This window comes from Manacus candei, unplaced genomic scaffold, assembly GCF_025592945.1.
Source record: "Manacus candei isolate 608988 ecotype Guabito, Panama unplaced genomic scaffold, ASM2559294v1 h1tg000014l, whole genome shotgun sequence".
Taxonomy (NCBI): Eukaryota; Metazoa; Chordata; class Aves; order Passeriformes; family Pipridae; genus Manacus; species Manacus candei.
In genome coordinates, this window is record NW_026138062.1 from 50,719,939 (window position 1) to 50,733,744 (window position 13,806).

A 13,806-nucleotide genomic window follows, 5' to 3' on the forward strand; every position below is an offset into this window, starting at 1 on the left:
GCATCCCCCAAGTCACTCCAGCATGAGGGCAGACAACGCGATAAATGTAAGAAACTGCCCTTCCTCAGGTCCTTTTTTCACCGTGCTTCCCCTTCCAGGCAGCCTGAGCTGTTTTATCACTTTCTCCAAAGGAAAATGCTGCTGAGTCCCCAAACCTCACAGCAGCAGGGCACTGTAGATAAGGCAGGGAAAATATTTCACTCGCAAGGAAACTGTGCTCATCTTGCACTAACATCCTCGTCCTCTGGAATCCAAGGCAATAATTACAGCAATTTGTAGATAATTATTTGTTAATTAAAAACAGGCTTGCTGGGTACAGTTACCAATTTCCTCCACTGGCTGCATAGGGCTGTGCAAGGAGACACCGGGGGATTGTTGGTTTCATAAAATCGTTTGTTTGTTCAGTTCAGAAAAAAAGCCCCCAGTGGGTAATCTCCCACCTCTCCCCATATCCTGGCAGGTCTGATTCATTCCCCTAAGACATCCCCAAGAGATCCATGCCTGGCTTTCCCGTGTGATTTCCAAAGAAGGTGTCTGCTGCATTCCCCTACTGCAGCCTGTTTCCTCAGCTAATTTAATGACCCTGTGCTCACACAGGCTCATTTCCAGCCACATTTAAATGAGTAGCTCCTAAAGAAGGAGTTGTGACTCCAAGCTGAGGTCATGAGCCTGAAAGAAGCTCACCTCCATCCCAGGTTTATATGAGCAGTAATAAACAGTGTAGGGACGGAGTTACAGCTGAGAACAAACTCAAGCTGCTGGTTTAAACAGTGCTGTTGGGGCAATTACTCTGCCCTTGACTGGGCAGCCTGGGGTTCATGGTATCTTCCAAGACATAGTTTTTAGGCCAGCTGTGACAAGAAGCAATGACAGGATTTCAGATGTCCTCCACTAAATACTGCATCCACGAGGAGTGTGTCTTGGGATGATGGCTCTCATGAATATGAGGATTTTCAATCTTCTGAGTCCTCTGTCTCTGTTTCTCCTATGGAGCACACCTTCTCCTGGGACCACCACATCCACCAGCCTGCCCCAAGGTCCCCCACAGAACCATTCCAGAACCAGGAAGAATTATTTAGCCCTGGAAGCAGGAAAATCACATCGCTCCTGATCTACTGTTGGATTAAGCTAGCTCTGGGCAGTCACTTCAGATGTCCCTTCTCCTGTGGCACTGAGGAAACAGCTCATGGAGATCTGAGAGCTGGCTCTGTGGGTTGTACACAAAAATAGTACCAGTAGCACCAGCATAAACCATCATGGAAAGGCAAGTCCATGGGGAAATATGATGAGAAGAGAAAGTGAGCAGCCTCCTTGTCCCGGTTGTAGCAGAACAGCTTGGACACATGGTGACAAGGATGGGACCAAGGAATAACATGGCCATTTTGTCATCATGTGCCCAGAAGCAGATTGTTCCCACTCCTCTTGCCAAAACAGTGGCATCAATGAGAACAAACTAGTGATAATGCAGAGGGGAAACAAATTAGGCTGTCAATATCTTCTTCATGGAAATAATCTCAAGGTCGTTAGTCACACAGGGCTGGCTTCGCCCCTTTAATTTTCTCCTGTACATGGGCTTTCGTGTTTCTCTCATCACCTTAGTGGCCAAGTACCTGCACCATGTGCAGAGGAATCACAATTAAGCAAAGTGGCTGGATGTCATGATATATGGGACTATGTCTCTGCTTCAGCGGCACAGAAAGCTAATGAAGAGCTGGGATTAAACATCAGGTTAATTAGTACCTTTAATTAGCTCTCAGTTATTAAATCCTTTCAGACCCTTAGATAAATTGCTCGAAGTACAAAACATTCCTTAGAAATGCTATTATTTACTCCCCTCTTCTCTCTCCAGGTAGGTGCAGGGCTGGAAAGCTCCAGCTTTCCTCCTGCTGCTTAATGCAGGAGTAGAGGCCATCCAAGCCTCAATGGCCCAGCATCAGTCTCTGAGACTACCCTTAAATTTGCAAGTCTGCCAGTTTGCAAATTCACAGTTCTTCTGAGGGGGGACAAGGCAGTACCCTGCCAATGTGGGCAACAGTAGGAAGAAAGGGAATAATGTTGGGGAAAAAAAGCAGTGAGTAACAGCTCCTCTTAACTCTGAGAGACCCAAACAGATTCAGAGGTTTGCTGCGGACTTAGTCACCCAGCGGTATGTTCCTTTCCGTGCCAACTTCCTCTGTGGCTGCAGCAGACAACCGTGGCAGACTTGCAGGAAAAAAGAGCAGGAACTTCTCACAGAGGCTTTGGAGCATTGCCAGTCACCATGCCAGTTAGACTAAAGGACGGGAAAAGCTACTCTAGGCTCCTGTTAGGAGAATCTCCCATGTTCACCTGCCTGAATAATTTTCCTGTGATTTCCACCCCAACATCCCATGCTAACCCACCACAGAGAGCTACTAAGACCTAGGGGGTCAGCTGACCTTCAGAGAGCCCATAGCAGCACTGCCAGAGGCTGTTTTGGTAGACGATTTATTCATGGCAGAGGAATCCAGTTTCTGAGATCACCTTGGAGACCTACCCAAAGCATTTATCACCTGGAAAACGCGGGGCTCTGAAAAACCAACAAGCTCAGGCTCTGAATAGCCTGGAAAACTTATTCCTATGAAGTCAAATCTGTATGCCATTCTCATCATAGTACATTGGGAAACTGATGTTTGGGTCTAAGGAAGGGGGTTTCAGCATTTTTAGCATCAAGCCTTTTCTTCCCTAGTTATTAACAGCTGTATTGGTGGCCAAGGAATTCAGGTTCTCCTGGTGCTAGAGACCTAAATCCATAGGCTGAGAATTAACAGGGCCAAAGGGCTACTTTGGCTGTGGCTTGCTTAAGGGAATTTGCTTAGGAAAAATATAATAGTACAGGATTAAGCTGAGGGATATTCCTCATTGCACCAGGAAAGATATCACCAAACAGTGACTTACCCAGTACTTGTTTGTAATTCTAATAACCATAAATTATTAGAAAGCAGAAAGCAAAGGCTGGGATAAGATGCTGTTACTCAGCAAACCCAAATTCTGAGAACAAGAATGCAGCTTTCTGGGAGATAACGTCTCTCTTTTTCCCTCTGTGCAGTTTCAAAGGAAAGGTATTTAATCCTTCTAAAAATAACTATGAATGTATTTGCTTCTACAGTCTACAAAATATGTCCGTATCAAAGCAATGTGGAGACATTTGGGAATGAAGTAGCTAATTTGATACTCACAAGAAACCATAGCTGAGGACTATATCTTAGAGAACTGGGCTGACCTTTCAGCAGCTGATGATAGTTCTAAAACTGACTTCTCATCACTGAAAGCCCAATCTAACATCAGTTAAAATAATTAAAAGCTATCACTGGCTTCTGCCAATATTGGATTAGACCATATGAAACCCGCTCGAATGCTGGGAACCCAAGGAAATTATCATGGTAAATCTAAATTCTAGGGAAACATTACAGGCTTTAAAACATTTCTCTGCAGCCCCATTAAGAACGGGTTTCTTCTTAGCTCATGAATAATTCACTTTTTTTTCTTCTGATAGATGACAAGTACCACCACAGTGAAGCCTAAGCCCAGCACAAAGACCACTGTTCCAGCCAAATTTTTGCTCACAGCAGATCCAGAGCATGTTTCTGTTGGAAGAGCAGTCCAGACAGTAAAGGCCTGGGCATAGAGATTGCTTCCCCCAAAAAACATCTCTTCCTGTTTCTTGCTGTCCCCATAGAGCTAGAAGCAGTTCTCATCAACACTTTTTTATCTCCCCATTTCCAGTCACTTACCCTGGGTCATGGTGATGAGCACTGGCAAAACCTACAGCTGAGAACAGTAATAAATGCACCATCTGTGGCCAGGCACAGAGAACACATAACATGCGCTGAACAGTCATTACATACAAGCTTAATTCTCACATTAAGCCAGGAGTTTCCTGAACGATAGAGCCCTAATTTCCTACCAGTTTACATCCTGTATCTCTGCCTGACACTGCAGTACCAGCTCCTTCCTGCACTGTGATTCTTTAAGAAACCACATCACAGCAGCGTACCAACACACAGCAAAGCTCAATGCTGGCCCTTACAGGAGGGGATGGTGATTCGCATTCAAACTAATTTCGCTTACTCAGGCGTACCTGAGTAATGATATGAATATCCCTGTGTTTCCATCCGGCACTGAGGCAGCAACCTGTGTGCGTCCAGGCAGTCTGCATGGTTCCATGCAGTGGTACAGAGGACAGAGTTGCCCTTGTTGGCTGAGGATGTGCTTCTATCCCTCCCTCTACCTACCCTCCCTTCACCCCTCCCTGAAGCCTCCTATCCTTCCTCTCAATGTCTTTCTCATCCACCTGATTATGTCCGTGCCCCTGCTCTGCAGCTCTAATTCCTCAGGATGGCCTTTCAAGGCACTTGGAGCTCAGGTCAAGACTGAGAGCCATAGGTGGGGACACTGGCTTACTAGGAGCAAAGGCAGAGGTGAAGGAAGGTCCAGGCAAGCAGCACAAGGGACTTTGAGGACAAGACTTTAATGCACAGATAAAAAGCATCACAGGGAAAAGTCAAAACCAAACATCTACAAAGCTTTCCTCTCTCTTTTCCATGAGCCCAGCTCGTTTCTTTTAAATGAAGTCTCTGGCTAGCAATTCTTTCCTTATCTGAGACATTGCAGCGAAGCAGGGATTCATCTTCCCATAAGCAGTGTCACAACCAAAGCTGCCTCCCAGCACCTCCTGGCCCTGGGGCATCTCATTGCTGCTGTCTCTTGTTTAACTCACAGTGCTCCAAAGATTGGTGCACAGGAATGAGGCAACTTCTGACCACAAGCACAGCAGAAATATTCAGCTGCTGCCTTCCATGAGACTATGTTTCTTCAAGCCTCATCCAACCTGCCTTTGGACACTTCCAGGGATGGGGAAGTTGTGCCAGTGTCTCACCACTCTTATAGGGAAGAATTTCTTCCTTATGTGCAATCTAAATCTACACTCTTACATTTTAAAGCCATTGTCCCTCATCTTGGCATTAGTATGGGACTCTCCATCTTTCTTATAAACCCCCTTTAACTATGGAAGGGCTGCAATAACGTGTCCCTGGAGCCTTTTCTTCTCCATGGTGAACAATCCCAACTCTCTCAGCCTGTATCCACAGCAGAGGTGCTCCAGCCCTCTGAGGCTCTTTATGGCCCTTCTCTAGACTCGCTCAAACAGGTCCATGTCTCTCACTCAGCTCTTTAAGTGGGGTCTCACCAGAGCAGAGCAGAGGGGCAGAATCACCTCCCTCGACCTGTGGGCCACGCTGCTTTTGTTGCAATCCAGGTTACAGTTGGCTTTCCGGGCTGGAAGCGCACATTGCCACATCACGTTCAGAGTTTAGCCCACCGGTATTCCTAAGTCATTCTCTGGAGGGCTGGAGACACTCGCCCTGGCGGCTGCTCCTCACCTGCTACTCAGGGGACCTGCATAGGCAGAGGGGCATAAGCCTGAAAAAGGGACAGGAGGAAGATCTGATTCCTCAGCGAGGACAAGCACGGAAGGCTCACGCTGCCTGAGAGGAGCCCGGGAGGGGAAGAGAGCGGCTCATGGGCTAGAGCGCGCTGCCGCCGAGGAGGTCCCAGAGAGCAGCAGGACCCCTCATCCCCGCCACGGAGATCCCTTCTCTCCCAACACGGGATCCCTCCCGCGGCCAGCACAGAACCCCGGCCCCCCGTGACTCGCTCGGCGCCGAGATCCCAAGCCAGGAACTACATTTCCCAGAGGCGCTTGCGCCCGGGCGGCGGAAGAGGCGGACTGGGTGGGCTCTCCCGTTCTGATTGGCTCGCTGGGGCAGTCCGAGCGGCAATTGGGTGGGCGGGGAGATCACGTGAGACGGTGGGCGGGGCACCGGCTCACGTGGGCCTGTACGGGCGCGGGAGCGGGCTCGGGCTCAGGCCGAGGGTCCGGGGGGAGCGGGCCCGCCAGGCCTCGCCATGCTGGGGGCCCGGGCCCAGGGCGGGTGGCGGGCCCTCCGGCGCTGCGCCTCCCTGCCGCGGGCGGTGCGGCTGCGTGTACGCGAAGCGCTGGGGGCGCGGGAGGCGGCGGACGCGGTCAGAGTGCAGGTGTGTGTCCCGGTGTGCCTGGAAATGTCCCGGTCCAGAGGCTGAGCGGAGGGGAGAGGGCCCGTAGTGGTGCCTCAGGGAGGAAGAGCTGGGAGCTCTGCAGGGCGCTTTGCTGAGCTCCCGGATCGCCTTCGCGGTGTGCGGGGCCCCACTGTGCGATCTTTCGGTTTGTGTACTCAGTTTGCTGCTGTCAAAGCTTTGAAGTTACTTGGTAGGGGCAGGGAAAGCTGGTCTCTGTGATGGGTTGTACCGAAAAGTGCTCTCTATAATATTGGCTTTATCGCCTGTTCCGTTTGGGAGAGCAAACCATTGTACTGTTGTTTTCAAAGGTTTTTTTCTGTGTCTTGTACCGCATCTTTGTACCACATACCTGTAGGTTTATAGCAGTGTAAGTAGAATCATCGACAGCTTTCACTGCTGTTCGTGTCTGGCTCCTGTTGTGAACCAAGGTAGACTGGGATAAATGGACCTTTTAGCAATGGAGCTCTTTCCCTTGACATAGGGTTGTGTGTTCCCCAGATTTCTGGTGTTCCCAACTGGCAGAGCACACACACCTGTTTTGGTGCAAGGCCTGTGGCCAGAACTGTGTAGCTGTCAGTATTTCTGAATGAATCTGAAGAGGACTGGGGTACTTGGTAACAGTTTTAAATAAAACTAAGAGAGTAGATTTAGATTTATGATAAAGAAGATCCATACCTTGAGGGTGATGAGGCACTGGCACAGGTTGCCCAGAGAATATGTGGATGCCCCATCCCTGGAAATGTCCAAGGCCAGGTTGGATGGGGCTTGGAGCAACACGGTCTCATGGAGGGTGTCCCTGCTCATGGCAGGGGGCTTGGAACTACATGATCTTTAGGGTCTCTTTCAACCCAAGCCTTTCTGTGATTCTGCTGACCCAAAAACCTGTTTGTAGCACACTGGTATTTCTACACACACATAGATGAAGTTTAATAGGGTAGGAAGTAGCTCGTCCAGTGTAGGTTCTTTGCAGCTGTAGTTTTATGAATAATGCAAGCTGGAATAAATTGATGCACTGTTTTCAGTTGTTCTCTACAGTACTGCTATAAGATGAGCTGCAAGGTCCCCAGCAGGTAGTTGTGCTTTTAAGGGCAGCTTTGTCTCAACCCTTGCAAGTTGGGGAGCAACTAAGGGAGTTATTTTGGATGCTCTTACTATTGCTTGGTGCCCTAGTACTGACTTAGTGTTTCCCTTAAAAAGAAATTAAAATTTATCATTAAAAAACTCAAATTAAGACATTAGCCTGAGATGTACATGGCTAGTTCTACTGTTTTGCTGTTACAGAGAACTTTTGTATTATTATTTTAATTCTTTCAGTGAAACTGGACAAGATGCTTCTAAATTTTTTCTTAATTTTTTTTTTCATGGGGACAGTGTAGCAGTCTTGATTTTGAGACATAGGGAGAAACATCCAAGGCGTTAATTTTTATTTTTGTTTTGCATTCTGTAGTCTTTCATATGAATCTATTGGCTGCATCACTGTTTTAGCAGTCCAGCAGTTTAGGACATGTAAACAACTAGTGAATATATTTCAGTTTGAACTTTTCTACAGGTGATACAGCAACAAAATTTGATAATAAAATGCATCAAAACAGTCTTGAATGTGTTATCATGAAGAAGTGTGCATTACCAGTCTCTCCTTTTTCAGTAAGAAGTGTTTGGAAGGGACACCACTAATAAGAATATGTACTTCACTAAAATGCTCTTCATCTCCAGAATGCCTTCTTGCTTTCTGTATTCTCAGCTCCCCGAAGATGCAGATGCATCTTAGTTATTCCTTTCCATGCTCAGGAGGGTGTCTCTGCCTAAGGTTTTTTTATCTCTCTGACTTTTTTTTACCCTTTTTTATTTATTTTTTTGTCCCTAAAGAGACACTGATTTCAATAAGAAACTAAAATAGGCTTGAAGTGGCATGTCTGACTTAGATGGAAGAAGAGCATAACTACACTGTGTCCATACCAAGAAATAATAAATCTCTTTTATCTCTAGGGCTGGGTCCGTTCTGTCCGATCCCAGAAGGAAGTTTTGTTCCTGCACATAAATGATGGAAGTTCTCTGGAACACCTCCAGGTGGTTGCTAATCCCAGCCTGGAAAATAGGTTGGTCCATTTGAAATAAGTGGAGAAATACATTTTGAGCGGTGCTTGGAAGGGTGTGCTCGGGCCTCCTTTCCTGTGCCCAGGACTCGCCACTGGCGGCACCTGGCCACAGAAAAGGCACTGCTGCAGTTTGGGGTCTCTGGATGTATTTTTAGAATGGAGAGTGTCATACTACTCTATCTCCTCTTAGCTGAGGCCTTGTGGTTCAGCTGATTAATCCTGTGAGATTAATTTGGGCCTAATTTTCTTAATAGCGTAGGCATTCTTGACTGCCCTTGGAATTGCTTGGAAATCACACAAGGTAATGGGGGATAACTGTCCCCTGGGTTTTGGAGGGTGCTGTTGATCTTCCTGTAATAACTTTTCAAGGCAGGCTTGGTAGGCATGCTCCCTGGATAGGCATGTCTGATCTAGTATAATAAAATAATACACTTGTTTTACAGCTTAATTTTGTTTATAACTCTCAGTTGTTCATTGGACTAGAGTTGGGAGTTTTGGGAAGATCCAGGAACCTTCTGTGTGTAACTTCATATATTAAAGATTTTTTTTAATTTTTCTTCTGTAGGCCTGGTTTATCTCCACCAAGAGCCCCTTCAGTTAAAAGCCTGCCTCTTTTCCCCTTACTTGTCCAACACTCCTACCTTGTCCTAAATTGTTTTGTATTGTTGTGAATCTATTCACATTCCCAGCTATGCATTTAATAATTTTTCATTTCATCAGGTAAGCTGTATGGCTGCAGCATCCCTTGTGATCTCAAGTGATCCAGCTAAATTAACAGGAATCTCTCTTCTGAATGTAGTTGACTTTCTGTCAGCACTTAGTTAAGCTGCTGTTTTCTCTCCATTTCTTAGAGACCTGACTTTTGGAAGTGCAGTGGAAGTGCAAGGGAAGCTGGTCAAAAGTCCTCATAGGAAGCAAAACATGGAGCTGCAAGCTGAAACCATCCGTGTGGTGGGACCTTGTGATATTTGGGTATGTTGCTGCAGCAGGAGTGGTAGGACTGCTGGAAATCAATTTTTAAAGGTCCAAGCATCCAGTAAAGCATGCTTCAAACTGTGTTTTCTGTAAGTCTGAGTCATCCTGCAGGCTTTGATTTGTCAGTGGTGTCTATAGAGTACATCAAAGGAGGAACATGGGACCACCATGAGAACTCTTCTCTGGGGCAGAGCCGTTTCTTCGTGGAAATGGGTGCACATGCTGGCACCTAAGAGTTTGCATTTGTCCCACCCTGAAGCACTTACCTGTACCAGGTGGTGTACCTGGTAAGTCTGGCCGGGATATGAATTGGAGAAACAGTGGGACTGGCAAGATGGTCCAGGTTGTGCAGGTGGAAGAACTGCATCTGCCACAGGCACAGGTTGCTGTTGCAGCAGTGAGGTGAACAACTGGGTTTCAGGGGAGCTCAACATCCAAAAGTGGAACATTTCAGAGTGCTCATACCTTCTCTTGTGTTCATGGCTCTTGCTCTGCCGTAAGCATTATAAAATCCACAAAATAACCAGAAAAGGTAGGCAAAAGCATCAAGTTCTTCTCTGCTCTGTAATGATGATTGAGTTTTAGTAGGCAGAGATGCCATTCCCTGAATAGCAGTAAAACTGTATTGACTCCCAAGTTCTTATCCTCTTATTTTTGTTTCCTTGTTGTTTTCAGTCGTTTCCCCTGAAAATGAAGGAGAGGCACCCACTGGAGTATGTCCGACAGTTCCCTCACCTGCGATGCAGGAACAACACACTGGGCTCCCTCTTGAGAATCCGCAGCGAAGCCACTGCAGCCATCCACTCCTTCTTCCAGGTAGTCCCTTCTGTACTGAGCCTTCTGTGTAAAATGCTCCCCCAGGTCGGCTTCACAGGTGCAGGTTAGGAGGGAAGGAGCGTGACATCTTGACTACAGGGTATGGATTTTGGACATGGTGGTTTTCTTTCCAGGCCTGAGCCTGGCTGGGCCTTGGTTGTTGCTTATGATCAGGTTAGTACATCTGTGTCAGTGTCTTTTCACCCATTTCCTGTTATTTTATCCCTTTTTCTAAGTTACAGTGTAATTCCCTGCAATTGTGTGGTCTGTGGAACACAAGATGATATGGAGTTGTTTAACCCATCTTCAGCAGAGACCTTACGGTCCTTGGACAGAAGCCTCCTTCCACATGGAAAAATCTGTGATAAGGGAACACAGACAAACTGACTCAGAGCTTTTTTTTATTCTCAGTTCTTTCTATTTCTGCAATACAAGTCCGTGTGAGTGCTGTTAGCTGAGATTAGGAGACTCCTGTTTTATGCATTTCAAACTGATGAGTGGGAGCCATGCGAGTTTTCTGAATTTGTCACCCTTAAACTGAGGGCATGGTACAGGCTTTGTGCAGACAGGGTAGGCAGTGAATTAACTCTGATGTCACAACAGAGACCATGTGATTCCTTGTGTGAGTAAATAAAGGTAGCAAGTCCTCTAGCACACCTGAGTCATTCATTGAAATAAACATTAATTGTTCATTGAAATAAACGTTTTAGTTTAGATAAGCTGTCTTTAGTTTGAGGAGAATCATATTCAGAGCATTCACAAGTAGTAATTAGTGTGGCCCAAGGAACAGGGTAGAATTGTTGAAGTTGAATTTCTGGTCCCAAGTGTGCTGGTCTTTGTCACCTGCAGTGGCAAAGAAGGCTTGCTTGCTCTAGGAGTTATCTGTTTGGAATTACATGGTATTTGGACGACTTTTGTGGGGTTTGGTTTGATTTTTTTTAAAAACCTAATAGAAGTCTCATGTCAGGTAAAGCTGCTGGTTTCAGGATTGTGCCTGCTGCTAAGGTAGAAGCCAACTCTTGGGAATCAGTCTATGCTAGTGTCGAGCCACTAGATGGCAATGCCTACAACGGTTTGTGCTTCCAAACCTGGACACAGAAGGCAACTGAGGTACAGAAAACCTCTTACTCGAGCTTTGTTTTTCCAAATCAACTCCTGCTCAGGCTCTGGCATACCTTCCTGTTTAAAATGCTCAAGAGCAGACCTGTTTTAAAAATTAGAATCAAAAATTATCATCAGTTTAGCAGCGGCAGCTTCATTAAAATTATTTCTAAAAGGATAAGGAATATTTGGTCCCAGACTGGATATTTTGCAAATGCTTATGTCAGAACTCTCCTAGCACCAGAAATGTTTGTGTTTGCTTCATTTCTGGTAGAAGGAATGGAAGGAAGTCTTCTAAAATTGTCACCTGCATCATCCCAAGAATATTGCAATTTCCAACTTGTCAATATCAGAATATACCATAACTAGAAAGTACAATTGGAGTATTTTCACTTTGCAAAGCTGTAAGGAGCTTAATGGTGGAAGAAAATAAGTGGACTGTTTTGAATACACACTCAAGACTCTCTCTAACTTTAAAAACTTCTTTTTTTTTAGCCTATTCATTTCCAGGAATGAATGTCTAATGTCAGGTGCCTTTGGTTTGGATTTTGAAAGCTAAAATGTCATCTTTAAGTCTTCTGAATACTGTGGTCCATGTGGCATAGGAAAGTTGTTCCTAAGCACAGTAAGATAGTTGCAATGTGAATGGCAACTTCCACTTTGCACATTAACGTCCAGGTTTGTGGGAGCCAATAATGTGGCCTGAGGTATTTTAGAAGCTTTTGTAAGGGGAACTGTCCAAGAGGTTTTATGTGATTCTCTCAGATCTGTGCGGTTTGCATTCCTTTCCAAGGCATGTAGGGGGTCTTCTGTGTGAAATGTGCTTCTTTACAGCAACTGCTACCACTGTATGAGGAATTTAGGCAATTTTCCAAAATCTCATGTAGAGTCGGGAGGCCCCATGACCAGCAGGTCTCTGAATATGCAGGGAACTGTCAGAGACCTCGATTTTGTATTGGTAGACTGGACCTTGGTGGACCTTCTCCAAGTAAAACAAGTAGTTCTGGTCCCAAAACTTCCTTCTGTGCAGTAACTGTATCTCAGTGAGGTGCTCCTGCCAGGCACTTGGCAAGCCAAAGTCATTGCGCCTGTAACCAAAGTAGCCTAGAGGTGACTGCAGGGACTTTGCTCCTACTTGGTTATTGTACTTCCACAAAATGCATTGCATGTCCATACGAAGTCTTTGGTCCAAATTAACTGTAGTTTGATTCTCAGAGTGGGCAGAAAATACTGCTTCAGTCTTCCCAGCCTTTTAACTAGCTGGTGATAAGGACCAGGACCTCTCATGTGACTGGTTGATTTGTATTATTCCGTTAAAACTGTGAAGATAAGCTTTTAGAAACATTTGTTTTCTTAACTATTTTTATGAGTATTTTGTGTAAATAGACAGTGGGTTCTGTTACATCATTGCCTGTATCATGGTAATGCTGGCACACCCTGATATTAAAGGGGTTCCCTTTGTGCTAGATATTGCAGCGATGCAAGAGAAAACAAATCCTTTGTTCACAGCTGAAATTAGATAGTTCCAAGTTCTTTTTGCTTGGACACAGATAGGTATGATTTCAGTATTCCATCAGTGACCTCCATGGTAAGACTAAGTTAGAAAGGTGATGGTTAATAGAGTTCAGTTCCTAGTTTTGCCTCTATGCAAAATGCACATGGTGCATGTGCTTGTCTGATGTCTGCTTGATATATCTATCCACTGAATATTGGGTTGCAGCTGTTTTCAAAACCTGTGGCTGCACTGCAGAGAAATCTAGAGAATAGGAGCTCCTTCTTTGTTCAACCTTTCTGGTTTTGGAGGCCTCTGCTGTATCTATGAACGTGAATGTATAATTCTGTAGGTACCTAGAACATAACCAAGCCAGGGTATACTCTGTCTCTTAAAATTAGTTTGACTTCAGTATCTCAGATGCAAGGTAGGACTGACATTTCAATGGTGGTTGGGTGTTTTTAAGGTGTCTCTCCCACCCAGTGTTTAATTTTTGTCATCCAACACACTTGATCACTTCTCTTAGTGGAATGTCTTCTGCCTAACCACTGTCTTCCAAAAAGCTGGAAGAAACCAAGTGTTGATGGCATAGGGGTGAATTTGATTGAAACTGCCCAAAAATATAAAAATGCTGGGGGAGGTGATAAGAAAGGGGAATGGTGTGGAGATGGGCTATTGCAAAAGAACCATAGTAATGACACAACTCTCGTTTGGTTATGGAACCTGGAGGAAAATGCACAGTTAGTAAACATTGATTTGAAAATCACGCTAGCATTTAGTTAGTCATCTGTCCATGTAAGGTAGAAGCTGCCTCAAAGACTACATGTATTGTCCTGGTTGGGGGCTAATAGCTAAGTTATGATGTGTGCTGGCTGATGTCATCCTTGAGGTTGACGTTTGATGCCACGGTCCAAAAGGAGGGATGGGGCCGTGGCACAGCGTGGGTTCAGGAGCCAAGGTAGGGTGCAGGTAGAATGCTTTATTGAAGCGTGCACGCTTCAATTTATTGAATAATTGATATATAATCAATAATTTGATAATTTTTTATCAGCTCAGGAGGGGAAAGGGCCAGAACATGGGGCAGAGCATGAGACAGACAAACGGGGGGACAGATCAGGATAGGGACACAGGCAAAAGGGGGAGGAGCGTAGGAGGAACCTGGGAAGGAAAGGGCGAATGGAGGCTGTCTCCTCTCTGCAGCTTCTCCTGCCAATCAGCAGGGAAGCAGGGAAGTGAACAAGCCTGGATGTG

The 13,806-nt window shown here is 45.6% G+C and overlaps 1 protein-coding gene across 4 annotated transcripts in view; it reads left to right on the plus strand.

The window, feature by feature from the left end:
• The first annotated feature begins 5,871 nt into the window (after positions 1–5,871).
• NARS2 (asparaginyl-tRNA synthetase 2, mitochondrial) overlaps positions 5,872–13,806 on the plus strand; it is a 51,404-nt gene continuing 43,469 nt past the window's right edge. Inside the window, exons 1-4 of one of the 4 annotated variants that reach the window (XM_051778613.1) lie at positions 5,872–6,054; positions 8,062–8,171; positions 9,023–9,143; positions 9,822–9,962. In XM_051778613.1, the coding sequence (XP_051634573.1) occupies positions 5,926–6,054; positions 8,062–8,171; positions 9,023–9,143; positions 9,822–9,962 (501 nt within the window). In that variant the 5' untranslated portion in view covers positions 5,872–5,925. The remainder of the gene's footprint in view (positions 6,055–8,061; positions 8,172–9,022; positions 9,144–9,821; positions 9,963–13,806) is intronic. The other 3 variants (XM_051778614.1, XM_051778615.1, XM_051778616.1) reach the window with 3 other exon arrangements.